Source organism: Crotalus tigris, unplaced genomic scaffold (assembly GCF_016545835.1).
Source record: "Crotalus tigris isolate CLP2741 ecotype Arizona unplaced genomic scaffold, ASM1654583v1 scf7180000024117.2648584, whole genome shotgun sequence".
In the NCBI taxonomy this organism is placed as follows: domain Eukaryota; kingdom Metazoa; phylum Chordata; class Lepidosauria; order Squamata; family Viperidae; genus Crotalus; species Crotalus tigris.
The window spans coordinates 2,475,802-2,489,610 of record NW_024100394.1 but is presented as its reverse complement, the minus strand read 5'-3'; the positions used below and the strand labels follow the sequence as shown (position 1 = coordinate 2,489,610).

Here is a 13,809-nt window from a genome sequence, read left to right as displayed (position 1 = left end):
ATTATGCAAAATCTGTGGGAATTAAGTCAAAGGCCACATGTCCCAGAAATCTGGAGGAAAGAAAAGTTATGGAATCATCAGGACATTTTGCAATACTTCATTTCTGTAAATATTATGACAACCATGGGTATAATCAAAAGTCTCCTTAGTATGTGGAGAAATAAAGAGAAAAATAATAGCATGAATGAAATTGGGACCTTTCATTTTATGATTATTCATGAGTCTGCATATTTGCTACATAATGTGTGTTACATTAAATATGTAAAGAAGAAAGTATTTAATTACACAGTTATTCAAATAAAGATAGAACAAATTAAATACAAAACCTCTCTCTTGAGAACAAATAATTCTAACTTTTGAAGTAACATTATTGTAAAATTGGATTTCAATGGTTTTTCTTTCCTGTTTAAATGGTAAGAGGAGCAGAAAGTGTAAAATTAATTAGATAATGAATTGGACAAGCTAATTACATCAGTCTTTAACAACTTTAGTTGACCGTCAGTTGAAATCTTAAAGTAGGGTTTAATAAAATAAGTGAGTATATTTTTCTTTAAAAAAAACAAACCAAACAACTGATATGTTAAATATATATCTTTGTTTTAATCCTCATTTAAATTCTGCAGCATTCCTGATGCTTCTTGCACACTCTGCAAATCTTCAGATATCCAATAACTGGAGCAATTATTGAGGAAATTGTTCTGTGGCAAAATACTGGGGCAAGTTGATTGAATTACTTTGTTCTAGATTGATCTGTCCATAAGAATGTCACTGGAAGAGATTAAATCTGTTTTATGTGAGAAGCACCTGCACATAGATCACCATTCTGTGTTCCCTTTGTTGTCATCTAAAAGAGTTGGCTGGTAATCGGTAAGGTGATTCGTCACTCCATTGAGTCCCTGAGAAATAGCCCAGGTTGACTTCAGTGAAACTGGCCAATAAGCAGCACTTCAGGATTTATATATCTGAAAAGAACATATTCTGAAGAATCTTCTTCACTTTTCATAACCACCAACACCACCAACACCACCTTTCCCTCACAGTTAATGCAGGTCCTACATTTCAGGATTTAATCCTTTGAAAACAGGTATGGATTAATTGAATTAATATTAGAAATGCGACCCACGAAATAAATATTCAATTGACCCAGATTTTTCCTACGTTGTTATTCATCACTCTGTCCTACTACAGTAGCTATTTGGGTGCCTTATGGGTAGAAGATGGAATATAGATTGATATCATTTAAAAAAGAAGTTCTGAAGTAAAAGTTGCAGTGCATTGTTATCCAATACAATGGGGCAGCGTATGGTTCTCCTTTGAAGGATCGTATCAGGCTTCCTTTGCTTTTCAGTGATAGTTTTTCAATATTATTTTTTTCTCAGATAATATTTTTTTCCAGATAATACTTAGTGACAGTTTACTTGTATCAGTAGGAGGAACACCCAAGAGATTTCACTTATTTAGCTAAACCCAGTGCTTTTTTTCTAAAAAAAAAAAAAAAAAAAAAGGTGCTGGAACTCACACACGTCATACAACCCGCTTTACCCACCCTACAAGGTTCCATCCAAAAAAGGTGTCGTTTTGGACATTCTATGACAAAAAAAAAAAAAGCCCTGGCTAAACCTACTCAGTTTGCCATATTTTCCCAGCTATTTTGCTCTTATTTCTGTTTTGGTGAAATGTAATGGCAGTTATACTGATTTTTTTTTTAAAAAAAGTGTTAAAAAGAAAGTTTGTTAGATCTATGATTCACTTTGAGGTTGAGGAGCAAAGCTGTTTGCTGATGAAGGTTTCTCTACCACCTCCTGTCTATTTACTAGAAAAGTTTGAGAAGAGGATATGTGGGGGGGGGCGACAAGATTGCTTTGCAAACCCCCATGAATCTCTGCTAGAATTGCAAAGGCCAGAAGAGATGCTGCAGGGCAATAAAACAAAGTGAGAAAGCAACATTGCTCATTGTTTTTCCTCTTAACAGGTTAGTCTTTGCTTAGCAACTGCACTTACAGGTAGTCCTTAAATTACAGCAGTTCACTTAGTGACTGTTTGAAGTTACAGTGGCGCTGAAAAAAGTGACTTATGATCATTTTTCATACCTTATGACCATTGCAGAATCCCCATGGTTATGTGATTTAATTCAGATGCTTGACAACTGGCTCACATTTATGAAGACTGCAGTGTCCCGGGGTCATGTAATCACCTTTCGCGACCTTCTGACAAGCAAAGTCAATTGGGAAGCCAGATTCACTTAACAACCATGTTACTAATTTCACGGCTTCAGTGATTCACTTCACAAATGTGGCAAGGAAGGTAGTAAAAGGGGGCAAAACACTTAACAAATTTCTCACTTAGCAGTATATATTTTGGGGCTCAATTGTGGTTGTAAGTTGAGAACTATCTATATAGAAATGGTCAAAATAGAATAAAGAAATAGAAATAATAAATTAGGATTGGCAATTTGGTTGCTAGGTGCTGGAGCCGCTAAGAGAAAAATCACATGGCCATGATAGGCTTATCGCCTTCAATTGTTAAATAAAAAAATGTGGTCGCTATGCAAAAAAAAAGAAAAAATCTGTGATGGCTACTTACCTTTTTTCTATAAGCTCTGTTTGTCAAAAGGTAGTTGAGAAGTGTGCAAATGGAGATCGCATAATTGTGGGTTGCTACGACAGTTGTAAACACACGCTGGTTGTGACACGCACAAATGGCAATCATATGACCATGGCCGCAAATGTGAGGATTGGTTTCAAAATTTTGTTCTTTCTTCCACTGCTGTACATCTTTAAATGGTTGCTAAACAAGTCAGCTGGTAAGTGAAGACTACCAGGTATAACCAGAGGAAAATATTCATTGGTAGAAGAGAGATGTTTATGCTAGAAGCTTTATTGAAGTAAAGCCCCACTTAGACTTTTGCACAGCCTGAAAGTTCCTAATGGTGAAGCTATTTACTTTTTTTGAATTCAAATCTCAGCTAAGCTAAAGCCTGTGAATTTTTGCTCATTCTCAAGAACATTCTGCAATATTATGATTTTTTTTAAAAAAAAATCCAGTTGAGCTGGTTTTATTTAACAAACTGTTAGTCATATCATAGCACTTTATCATCACCTGCATGTGTAACAATTACAGTAATCCTAAATCATTTTGAAAAAATTCTATAAAAGCCCCCCCCCCTTTATTATTCCCTTTTTAGCTAGGATTTCTTATGCCAGCCCAGGGCCAGTTTAATTTTCTAATTCAATCCTAGGGATAGCTAGTTCTTTAAAATTAATATCAAGTTATATTTAGTGATTGGATTATAGAAAATGTTTACTTGGTCTTCTTATTAATTCATAATTCCTGCGGCCTATTCCTTGCACATTTGAAGGAATAAAGGAATAGAGTCCGGCACAACACACATGCAAAGACTGACAAAGATAAGGAAGACTGCTTTTGTTAATTCCTATTCTTCTTCTTCTTCTTTATATTGCTGGAAATAGATACTTTAGGCCAGATTCCTGTGCCTTTTCTTTTACAGTGACTTGCCTATTGTACTAGTGTCAGGGTATTTCCACAGAACCCGCACATATCAGGATTAAAAGAGTCAGTAAGGTCTGCAGGACGATTGCTACTGTATTTGCAAAAATGTATCTTGCAAACTTTAAAGGTTTTTCATGCAAGTAATTACAAGTACCTTAGGGTTTCTCAGTGGCTAATAAAGCTAGCGTGAAAAAAAAGTATTCTCAGCCTCCTAACAATATAACTTCAAAATAACAGATGCCTGGGCAGGTGTTAAATTTTTATGTCAGACATAAAAGATTTTGTGAAATATGCACATGTAGTTTAATTAGCTATTTTCATCTTTGTAATCAGTATTCTTCTTTTTCTAGTCTTTTCTCCACAAAGCCTCCTATTCTGGGGGCAACTCTACAAAGAGACTTACAGCTGTGCTGTTATCACTGATATCATTATTGTAAATATAATAAAGGCATTTTTTAAAAAAGAGGAAAAAGCAACCTCATTCTGAAAAGCACAGCTGTGAGGTCCGTATCTCAAATTTTCCCATCATGCTGATAAATTATACAGGCTGTCAATTAAGTGGGAGGGTTTTTTTGTAAGAGTCTCACTTAAGAGAAGATACGATAAATCATTTGCAAGGATTAATATTTGAATATTTAGCGCCACCTCCATTTCAGTTGCAATTTGTTTTCTTAAGAAAATAAATGTATAAGTGGATGGCATTTGGTGCGAGGTTAATTTTTTAAGAATTTTCTTCCCTCTGGAAATGGGAGTAATTGAAAGCATAGGTACTGTTACTATGATTTTCATAGAGTGTAATTAGAAATTAGCCATCCAGAGGAAAATGGCAATGCATAAAAATGAAAAGTAAAAATATCTATGTGTTTAAATTGATTTGCTAACTCTCTGAGTTATGCCTGAACAGTTGCAGATTTTGAAGGGGAAAGCACCAGGAAAAATATCTTAACAAATGTAGGTTTCAGGCCGGGATCCCAAATGGCTACTGTGCTGGCTCAGGAAAGGCACTGGAATAGGAGATGGAGAGGTGACCAAATTACGTTTTCCTTAAGGAAGCGGATGCCAGTGACCTTCTCTTCCTATGTCCTCTAGTTATAGAAGTCTTTGCCCATAAAGCTGCCAGGGTGCAGAACAGGGAAGTTCTCAGTTTCCTCAGAGCCTCCTTCCTTTAGATGTCCTGAGAGTATCTCATCCCTGAAACCCTAGTGCAGGGGTGTCAAACTGCCAGCCTGCAGGCCGGTTGCATCAGGCAGAGGCCGCATCCACCCCAGCTCTGGCAATGCAAAAAAAGTTGTGATGCATCGCAACACGTCATGTGATGCGGTGAGTTTGACACCTGTGCCCTAATCCATCCCCATTTTAGGTCATGCAGTAGGGAAAACCTTCACATCATAGTGGGTACTAGAGGATTATTTCTGGCACTGTTAGAGTGCTATGGTTATGAATCCTCCATCCTTTACTACTATCCCCCCCCCTACATTCTGCTCAGTTTTAATACTAGTCTTGCCAATAGGAATAAATCTTGGTGAAGGGAGAGCAGGCTAACTGATTTCAGGTAGTTCTTGATTTATGACTACAAGTGAGTCCAAAATTTCCATTGCTAAATGAGACAGTTGTTAACTGACTTTGCCCCATTTTACAACCTTTCCTGCTGTTAAGTTTATAACACAGTTATAAAGTGCCTCTGGCTTCCCCATTGACTTTGCTAGTTAAATTCAGATTCATCTAACAGTGTTACTAACTTAACAACCACAGTGATTTGCTTAACAACTGTGGCAAGTGTTGTGTCCTGAGCCTGCAAAAGCAGGCTCGGGACGTTGCATTGGTCCTGGCCATTCCAAAAGCTGCCCGGGACCAGACAGAACGGCACCGGCCTTGCGAGTATGCGCAAGGCGCGAAAATGCTCTGTTCCTATTGGTTGACACTGTCTGGGCTTCTGCCCATATAAAAAGGCCTGCATGCCTTTTGCTTTTGCTTTTGGTTGTTGTAGAAGGAGAATAAAGTCTTTGTTCAGCATCACCATGTGTCTTCATCATTCGCACGTGAATGAAGTATACAACAGAAAGGATGGTCATAAAATGATGCACTTAACAACTGCCTTGCTTAGTAATGGAAATTCGGGACTTAATTATGGTCATAAATCGAGTACTAAATTTAAATTCAGGGGTAATTCAGTGTGCATTTAAACAGATGAGAGATGATATATATGGAACTCAAATGAATCCAGATACTACAGCTTGAAAATGTAAGATCTGGCAATTGAAGAGTCTTTTCAGCAAATATTATCCAAGATGGAATTTCTGGATTATGATGTGTGCTAATGTGATATTTTATTACTATCTGTATATGGATTAAGCTACCAGTAGTTCTGGCCAGTTCATTCCATGTTGCAGATCAGTAATATTTGGAAGACCATAATTCCTCATCCCTGTTTTAGGGATTCTCCTTTGCTGTTCTGCACTGTACCTATAACCCTGGCTTTCAGTTTCAATATTTTGTGGTGATAGAAGATTTTGTAGCAGTGAATACATTTCTAAGCGGATCCGGATCAACAGGGGTACCAGTTTATTTAACAAAGATCTTTAAGAAGATGGAAAATTACTGGTTTTGCTTTATTTGTCTCTTTCTGCTTTGCGATAGGAATCATTCCTACCAGACATTTCAAATATTAAAACCAAATATGCTGCAATTGCTTGCCAGAGTGTTTGGTATCATTATGTGTATGCATGTGCGTGTATATGTAAAAATATTTAGGAAGATATGGTTTAACAGAACTGGCAATGTAATCAACGTGTTAGTTTACCCCTGAATTGTCCAAACAGAATTAGGATGAGTTAAACTGATGAATTGTGACATATGTCACTAGTGTAATGTATAACGTCATGTCAAATTTTGTGACATTATTCTGTTGGCAAATTAATTATAACTTTGATAACAATGTGCTATTTTGATGCAACATCTTTCTCCCACACTGTTATTAAAAGTTTTGTATTTAGTACACTATACATAATGCTGTGAAGTTTATGGATTATATCAGTACTTTAACACCCTACTTTTCGTTTCAAATGTTGCTGAATAAAACTTGAAAAATAAATACTTGAAAAATCCAGTTAAGTAGCATCTTAGGTATAGGAACCAAAATGTCCAAATTACTTTGTGAGCCTGCATGTTCTCCAAAACACTGTATTATATAAAAACCAGGGGACAGATCAAGAAGCAACAACAATAATAAAAAGAGCTTTAAAAAACGCTAAAGAAATCAGATCACACAAAGGATTCGTTCACAAAGAAGTTAGGACTGATCTCTATTTATAACAAGATTGGTTTGTTGGTTTTTTTAAAAAAAATGCATATACCATCTCTTTTCCTTTAGATAATCTGCCAAAATGAAACAAGAATGAAAAAAAAGAATTAAAGAGTAACATGAAACAAGCAAACCAAAAAAATTGACTTTGTTAAATATATTCTTGTAAATAATTGAAAAGATGATTATATAAGTGTATTGTTGTTGTATTAGTGTAGTGCAGTGTTTCCCAAAGTTGACAATTTTAAGGCATGTGGACTTCAACTCCCAGAATTCCACAGCCAGCGTTGCTGGCTGTGGAATTCTGGGAGTTGAAGTCCTCATGCCTTAAAATCGTCAAGTTTGGGAAACACTGGTGTAGTGAACAATAATGATGATGATGAAGGCAAGTTTAAGCATTGAGAATGACAAATGTTAAATTGGTAAATAAATTGTAAGATCTCAGCCATCCAGGTTTATATGAGCTATAGAATGGGAATACAAATGGGTCATATGCATAAGATTGTCTTATCTTTCTATAGTTTTTTTATTATTATTTAGCAAGAGGTGGGATATGGTTTACATTGATGTTTAGTTGTACTGACCTATTTCACTTCCATCTCTTATCTTATTGCTATTCAATATTTACCCAATTTGCACTGTGTACATCCAAAATCATGTGACATTTTGTATCCTTCTGCAAGATAGAAAAAAAGATCTGTTGGCATTATGTCTGTTCTGTTGTCCAATATTGTCTAATACTTTAAGTTCTGGATTTCTGGATTTCATCCAAATAACAGATTCTAAAGCAGTGGTTCTCAACCTTTCTAATGCCGTGACCCCATAATACAGTTCCCCATGTTGTGGTGACCTCCAAGTGGGTGTGGCCACCAATAAGAGGGAGTAGGACAGCTAGGGAAAAGGGAACAAAATGGTGGACAGCCTGGTTTGGCGACCCCCATGAAATGGTCGTTTGACCCCAAATGGGGTCCCGACCCACAGGTTGAGAACCACTGTTCTAAAGGAATAGCAGCAATGTCTTGTGTTTTGCTAAAAAAAATTCTTACCCATCAAGATCTTCAAGTTGAGCAGTCTTTTAAAAGCATTGGCCAGAAGGCACTCCTTCTCAGTTATACTTATTGTCTAACAGGAAAAATGAAGATGTAACTGTCTGTGTTCTTCAGTGTGTTTTAAATTTATGGGCACTTTCTACCTTTAAAGGACATTACTACAGATTTTTGCCCAAACAAAAAAAAACAAACATGCAAAGCCTCATGTAGCTTCATCTTAAGAGCCTGAAGCTAATATCCTTTCTTGGAACAATAAAAAAATAATTAAGTTGTTATATCCTCAAGCTTAATGTTCCACTTTCAGTAGGCAATAGATGAAATACATAAACAAAGATCTATAATGTCCTACAGTACACAGATATTTAGTACATTAATTAAAATTGGGAAGAGCCAACTTTGAATTAGGGATTGCGGTGAATTTCATGACTGTTATATACTCTGGATATCCATCTCGTTTCAAGGACCATTTAAAACAGAATCAATTCTGGGGAAGTTTTTGTTACACAGAACCATTATTTATATTAATTTATTATTTATTTAATATAATTCAAAGATTATTCTTTTAGATTAAATATAGCATAGAAGCAAATGTGGAGATATTTCTTTTATATGAGTTGTAAATTACCATACATGGCAGGCAGAGTTAAGAGTTGAAACTAGACCGCTCAACAATTCACTATGAAAGTTGCTAAAGTTGCCTACACTCAAACAAAAGGTTAGATCAGTGATGCCGAACCTTTTGGACTTGGTGTGTGAAATATTCAGAAAATGCCTAATTTGACGCTGCTGGAGTGTCACAACCACTATGCTGACATACATATCATAGGTTTGATATCACTGGGTAAGATACAGAAAGTTCTAACTCTGCCTTTGAAGAATAAAACACTCATGAAAGAATTTATCGGTTTTACAGCTTTCCCCATTCTTTAGAATGAATATTTACACACTTTAAATAACTCTGAACTCCTGAACACAAAAGGCCTAAACCCGCATTATACTATGCACTCAAAACAACAAATTGAAATATGTAAGGGAGTAAGTTCTGGAGAAACATTATATAAACATTATCCAGACAATGATGAGTTGGTTCATCTGCATGGGAAGTTTGTAAAATACCTATTTTATATTTGGCTTTTCCATGCAAACACCCTTTGGATATGATTTACAGTATTATTTCTGTCAGGATTTATGTATTTGTGAATTGATTTCAGTACACCTACAAGTGCCAAAGGAGGTCATGGCTTCATTATATTAACCACAAAGCCAAGTATATAGTAAGCAAAAATCCTCCAGGTGGAAAGAAAGAAAGAAAGAAAGAAAGAAAGAAAGAAAGAAAGAAAGAAAGAAAGAAAGAAAGAAAGAAAGAAAGAAGAAAGAAAGAAAGACCTCAAAAATGAATTAGCCCTCATAGCACAGAATTAAGTCATTCTCATAGTTTCATGCTGAAAGGAAGTAAAATGCATGGACCTGCATGTGTTCCGAGATTTGTGAAAATGAAAATTTTTTTCATCTCCCTCTTTCTAACACACACACACACAAACACACACGGGTTCTGCATTCCGATAAAGTAAAGAATTGTTAGTTCTAAAATCGGGAAGATTGTTTAAACAACCTTCAAGTTGAAAGAGAGGGTTTTTTAAAAAAAATTACACCTACTTGGACACACTTATTATAAAGCAAAAGGCATGTTGCTTCATTTTTTTATCGTCTACATTAACTTTAGATTAGTAGTTCTAATAGGTAGATAATAAAAGATGGAACATCATATAAGAAGAACTAAAAAGATGGAAATGGTAGGATAGACATTGCTATCTCTAAGGTGGGATTGATTGGCTGTTTTGCTGGATTTATTATCAAAAACCAAAATAAAATATAGATATCACTTAAAATAATAAATGGCCAAAGACATTGAGAGCTAGGTAGCATACATGTTTAATAAACAAACTGAGGAATAAACCCATTAGAAAGATTGGAGGCGGTAGTCTTAAAAATGTTGCCTTTCTAGATCTGATATAAGTTACCAAGCCATCTAAGCCTAAGAATAATTGAAATGCCACCTATTATGACAGAAAACTAAGTTAAGCAGAATTTAGCAATGTCCATAGAATTGTAGATAGAATGACTGGTTAGTTGAATTCGTACAACCTCCTTTACAGATCAACCCATTCATTTAAAATGGAGAGAGAATATGAACTCAGAGCATTGAATGTGGTACAAAGAAGAACACCACAAAACATGAAACTGGCTTAAGACTTGGAGAGTGGATGAAGGTCTTCGGGATATGGATCCCTTCTAGCACCTTTAAAAGTAAGCCCTTAAACCACACTAAACTAAACATCCTTCAGGGCAAGATGGTGAGGATGTTGATTAAAATAATTAAGCATGGCAAAAAAAAAATGTACAATAGGGCACAGGCAAACCTTAAAATTTAATATTTTATTGGGAGTCCAAGGAACCAAGGATAAAAAAGGAAACAAAAAGTTAGTTACAGAGTTGAAATCAAAATGGCTTCGAGGATGGCTAAATTCTATGCTTGGCTCAATCTTTGGCAACAACTTTCCTGAAGGGCTTTTTATTCTCAACTAGTAACCATTTTGGGCAAGAAATATAGCAGTGTATTGAGAGATCACATGTGGAAATAAATTGCTCACAGTTAATTGCATTACCACGATTGTGTACCATTGGCGTTCTTTGTATTACAAATTTATGAAGTTATTTGTCTGTCTTATAGCTTACAGCTATAGCTGGTAGTAAAGGAATACTGAATACTGAATCTATATAAGGTCAAAGTCATCTCTTATCTCAGGAAAAAATAGAATACATCCTCCAAAATGATTATTGTCTTTCGATGATTTACCTGCATTCTTCTGCTATGACTGTTTACTGTATTTGTGGTCTTTGATCAACTATTTGATTATTGCTGCATAGAAAAATATATGTAAAGCAACTCGGATTTTCCTTTTGTCTTACAAACATAAGGATGCAAATAAGAGGTGTTGAAGGAAAGAGTATTAAATATAAAAGAAATATCTCCTCATTTACAAAAGCCCTATTTTAATGTAATGATGAAGTATGCTAAACTAAGAATGTCTCCAGAAAGCCCTTTACCTTCTTGTGTGTCAGGTTTTGAAGCTGAGATGCAGTGTTTTAACCATTGGTTACTGAGCAATCACAGGGACTGTGTTCACACATAATGCTAAACTGTAATCTATGGTTTAAAAGTCATAATGGCTTCATTCACAAAAAAAGTTATTACAATTCAAGGAATCTTTGACAACTCACTATCTTGTACCTTGTAAATAAAATTATATACAAAATGGTTGTATATGTAAATATTTAAGAGCCAGTCAAGGATAACTGACATATAGCACTAAGAAATAATATTATACATGGATCCCATTCTTTAAATAGGATCCCTTTATAAAGGTTGTATTTTTTAAAAAAAATAATAGTTCACTTTTTTAAAATATTAGAAATAATATTATATCTTGAAGGTCAAACTTTAATTTAACTACATGGTTCATTTCCTTTTAGATTTATATAAAGCAGAGGAAGCTACTGCTAATTTTCAGGCTTAAAAAGATATACACAAAGTCCAAATTTCCATGGGAAAATTAGGTTTTATATAGTTCTATTTTGTTCTTGATTGTATATTGTCCTATATATTCATGCACTTTATGATTTTAACCTTTGCTTCATGAAAAACAACCAGTAAAGAAATGAACTCTGGACTTTAATCAGACAACTAATAGATTATAGCAAAGACTTAGCATTTTTGTATCTCTAAATGGTTGTCTTATTTGTTTTAATATATTATCACATTTGTGTTTTTTCAATATTTTTTCTTGCTGAATATGTTTATACACAACTAGTCAACTGTGATTCTTTTGATGGCGTTATTTCATGGAGACAGTTCTTTGGTTCCAATAGAAGAGTGCCGATTTCTTAAAGTTAAAATAAAATGTTTTCTTGAAAATGTGGTTTTATTTATTTTTTATTTTCAAGATCGGTAGACACATTTACCTCCATAGCTTTTTACTGAATGCAAAGTAACTTTCACTTTCATGAATCAAAACAGTATAACCAACAATTGTGAACCACATTTTGTATTGATATGGGTAACTCATGTTATACCTCTTCAGTATGTAGTGTCAATATCATTAATCTCATGCTGGAGATTTAACAATATGAAACAGAAATGTCACATTTTTTGAGCTTTATGTTTGTTTGCTGAATACGACATTCTCCAAATAAACATTTTGTTCATAAAATTAGGTGTTATATAGTATGTTGTCAACATATTTCAGTTCATTTAATGACCTGCTTTAATATAATGTGAAATTCTTTCAACAATACATGTAAAATATTTATTCTGTAAAGTTTGGTTGTTTGTGGATTAAACTCTCATTTTGAGAACGAGAAAATTTGAATTGGCCGAGTGTAGGTACATTTTCCATTGTATAAATGAAATGCTTTCTTTAAGCATTGCAATTATATCAGTATCATTTAAATATATAATTAAAAAGTACAATAAATAATGCCAGGATAGTCCAGAATAATACACAGATATGTTGAGAATATAGTATTGAATGCTATTTCCGTTCATGCTGAATATGTGTTGCTTTCTAAACTGTACTTTATCAAAATAATCAAACGAAATTGGTAGCTGCTTCACTATCTTCAAATGAACACTTTTTTTCTTTTTTCTTTTTTGGAAGGTTGACTGGCATGAATCTGCCTTCACCTGTTATCAGCAGTAAAAACTGGTTACGGCTCCATTTCACTTCTGACAGTAATCACAGGCGGAAAGGATTTAACGCTCAGTTCCAAGGTAAGAATTACATAAGACTCCATCAGGAGAAATCTGTTTTTCTAAACCTGATAAAATAAATGTTGAGACTGAAATATTCTCCTTCATACTTATTCACCTGGGAAATAAACAGATCCTTGCAAACATAGATTGGCAACCATTCTCACTCCAAAAGTGGAAGTCCAGTTGAGATTTGTTTAAGACCCCTGGGTTTTCTGCAGTATTTCTTTTAAAAATTAATCCCCACGACATAGCCATTATGTCCTTTTTTTTGGCTTTTTTTGTGTGATGCTTGCAAACCTCTTGCCAGATCATAGAGGTGCAAGGCAGAAGTGGTTAGGAAGAAAAGTCTCTTCAGATAAGCATTATTTCTTATTTTTCCCCAAATTCCTCATTATTCTTGACAGCAGTCTTGCTTCTATGTCCAACTCATTCCCTCTACATGAGAGAGAATTGGAAATCTGAACTCAGTCAATAGACAATGACTTGGTGCTTTTGATTTCTTTATTCCATTTGTCTCTGCTGAAACACGAAATAAACTTCTTAAAATGTAGCATATTTTGGAATGAACATTTATGAAGACTGGCATAAAATGACAAATTCCATAACATTTATGTGAAAAACAATAGCACAACATAGGTATTTTGGATCTGTTTTGCTTTTATATACTAAAATAAATGTGGAGGGCCCAATTGACTTCAGTGTGGTTAGAGAAAGGAATTAGATAATTTCCCCTGACTTACTATGTATTTCAAACCACCATTCTAAAGATTATTTTAAAAAATGTGGAAAAGCCTGTAGATGGCATCAAAATAACTGGTTTGGAGGGTTGAGGGTTGAGAACCAGGAAGCTGGAACAGATGTTTAAATATGAAGGTGAACTGAATAAAAGGATTTGGAACACCAATTTCTTTGGACAAAAAAAAGGACTTATGCATGCTACATATTTTATATAATGACTAGGTTTATGCATCTTACTAAAATCACGATTTAAGCATGATTTATTGAATAGACTGCAGTTGGATGGCTTCATACACAATAATGTCATAAACCATGGTTGACATATTATAAGATCTGAATAATGGACCAACCTAAAAGGAACTGGAGAAGAGCCTAATGCTGGGAAAGATTGAGGGCAA

At 34.7% G+C, this 13,809-nt stretch overlaps 1 protein-coding gene across 1 annotated transcript in view; it reads left to right on the top strand.

Annotated features, from left to right (window-relative positions):
- Positions 1–13,809, top strand: part of CSMD1 (CUB and Sushi multiple domains 1) — a 510,216-nt gene that overhangs the window by 132,817 nt on the left and 363,590 nt on the right. The window contains exon 2 of the mRNA XM_039322597.1: positions 12,579–12,691. Coding sequence (XP_039178531.1) covers positions 12,589–12,691 — 103 coding nt within the window. The 5' untranslated portion in view covers positions 12,579–12,588. The remainder of the gene's footprint in view (positions 1–12,578; positions 12,692–13,809) is intronic.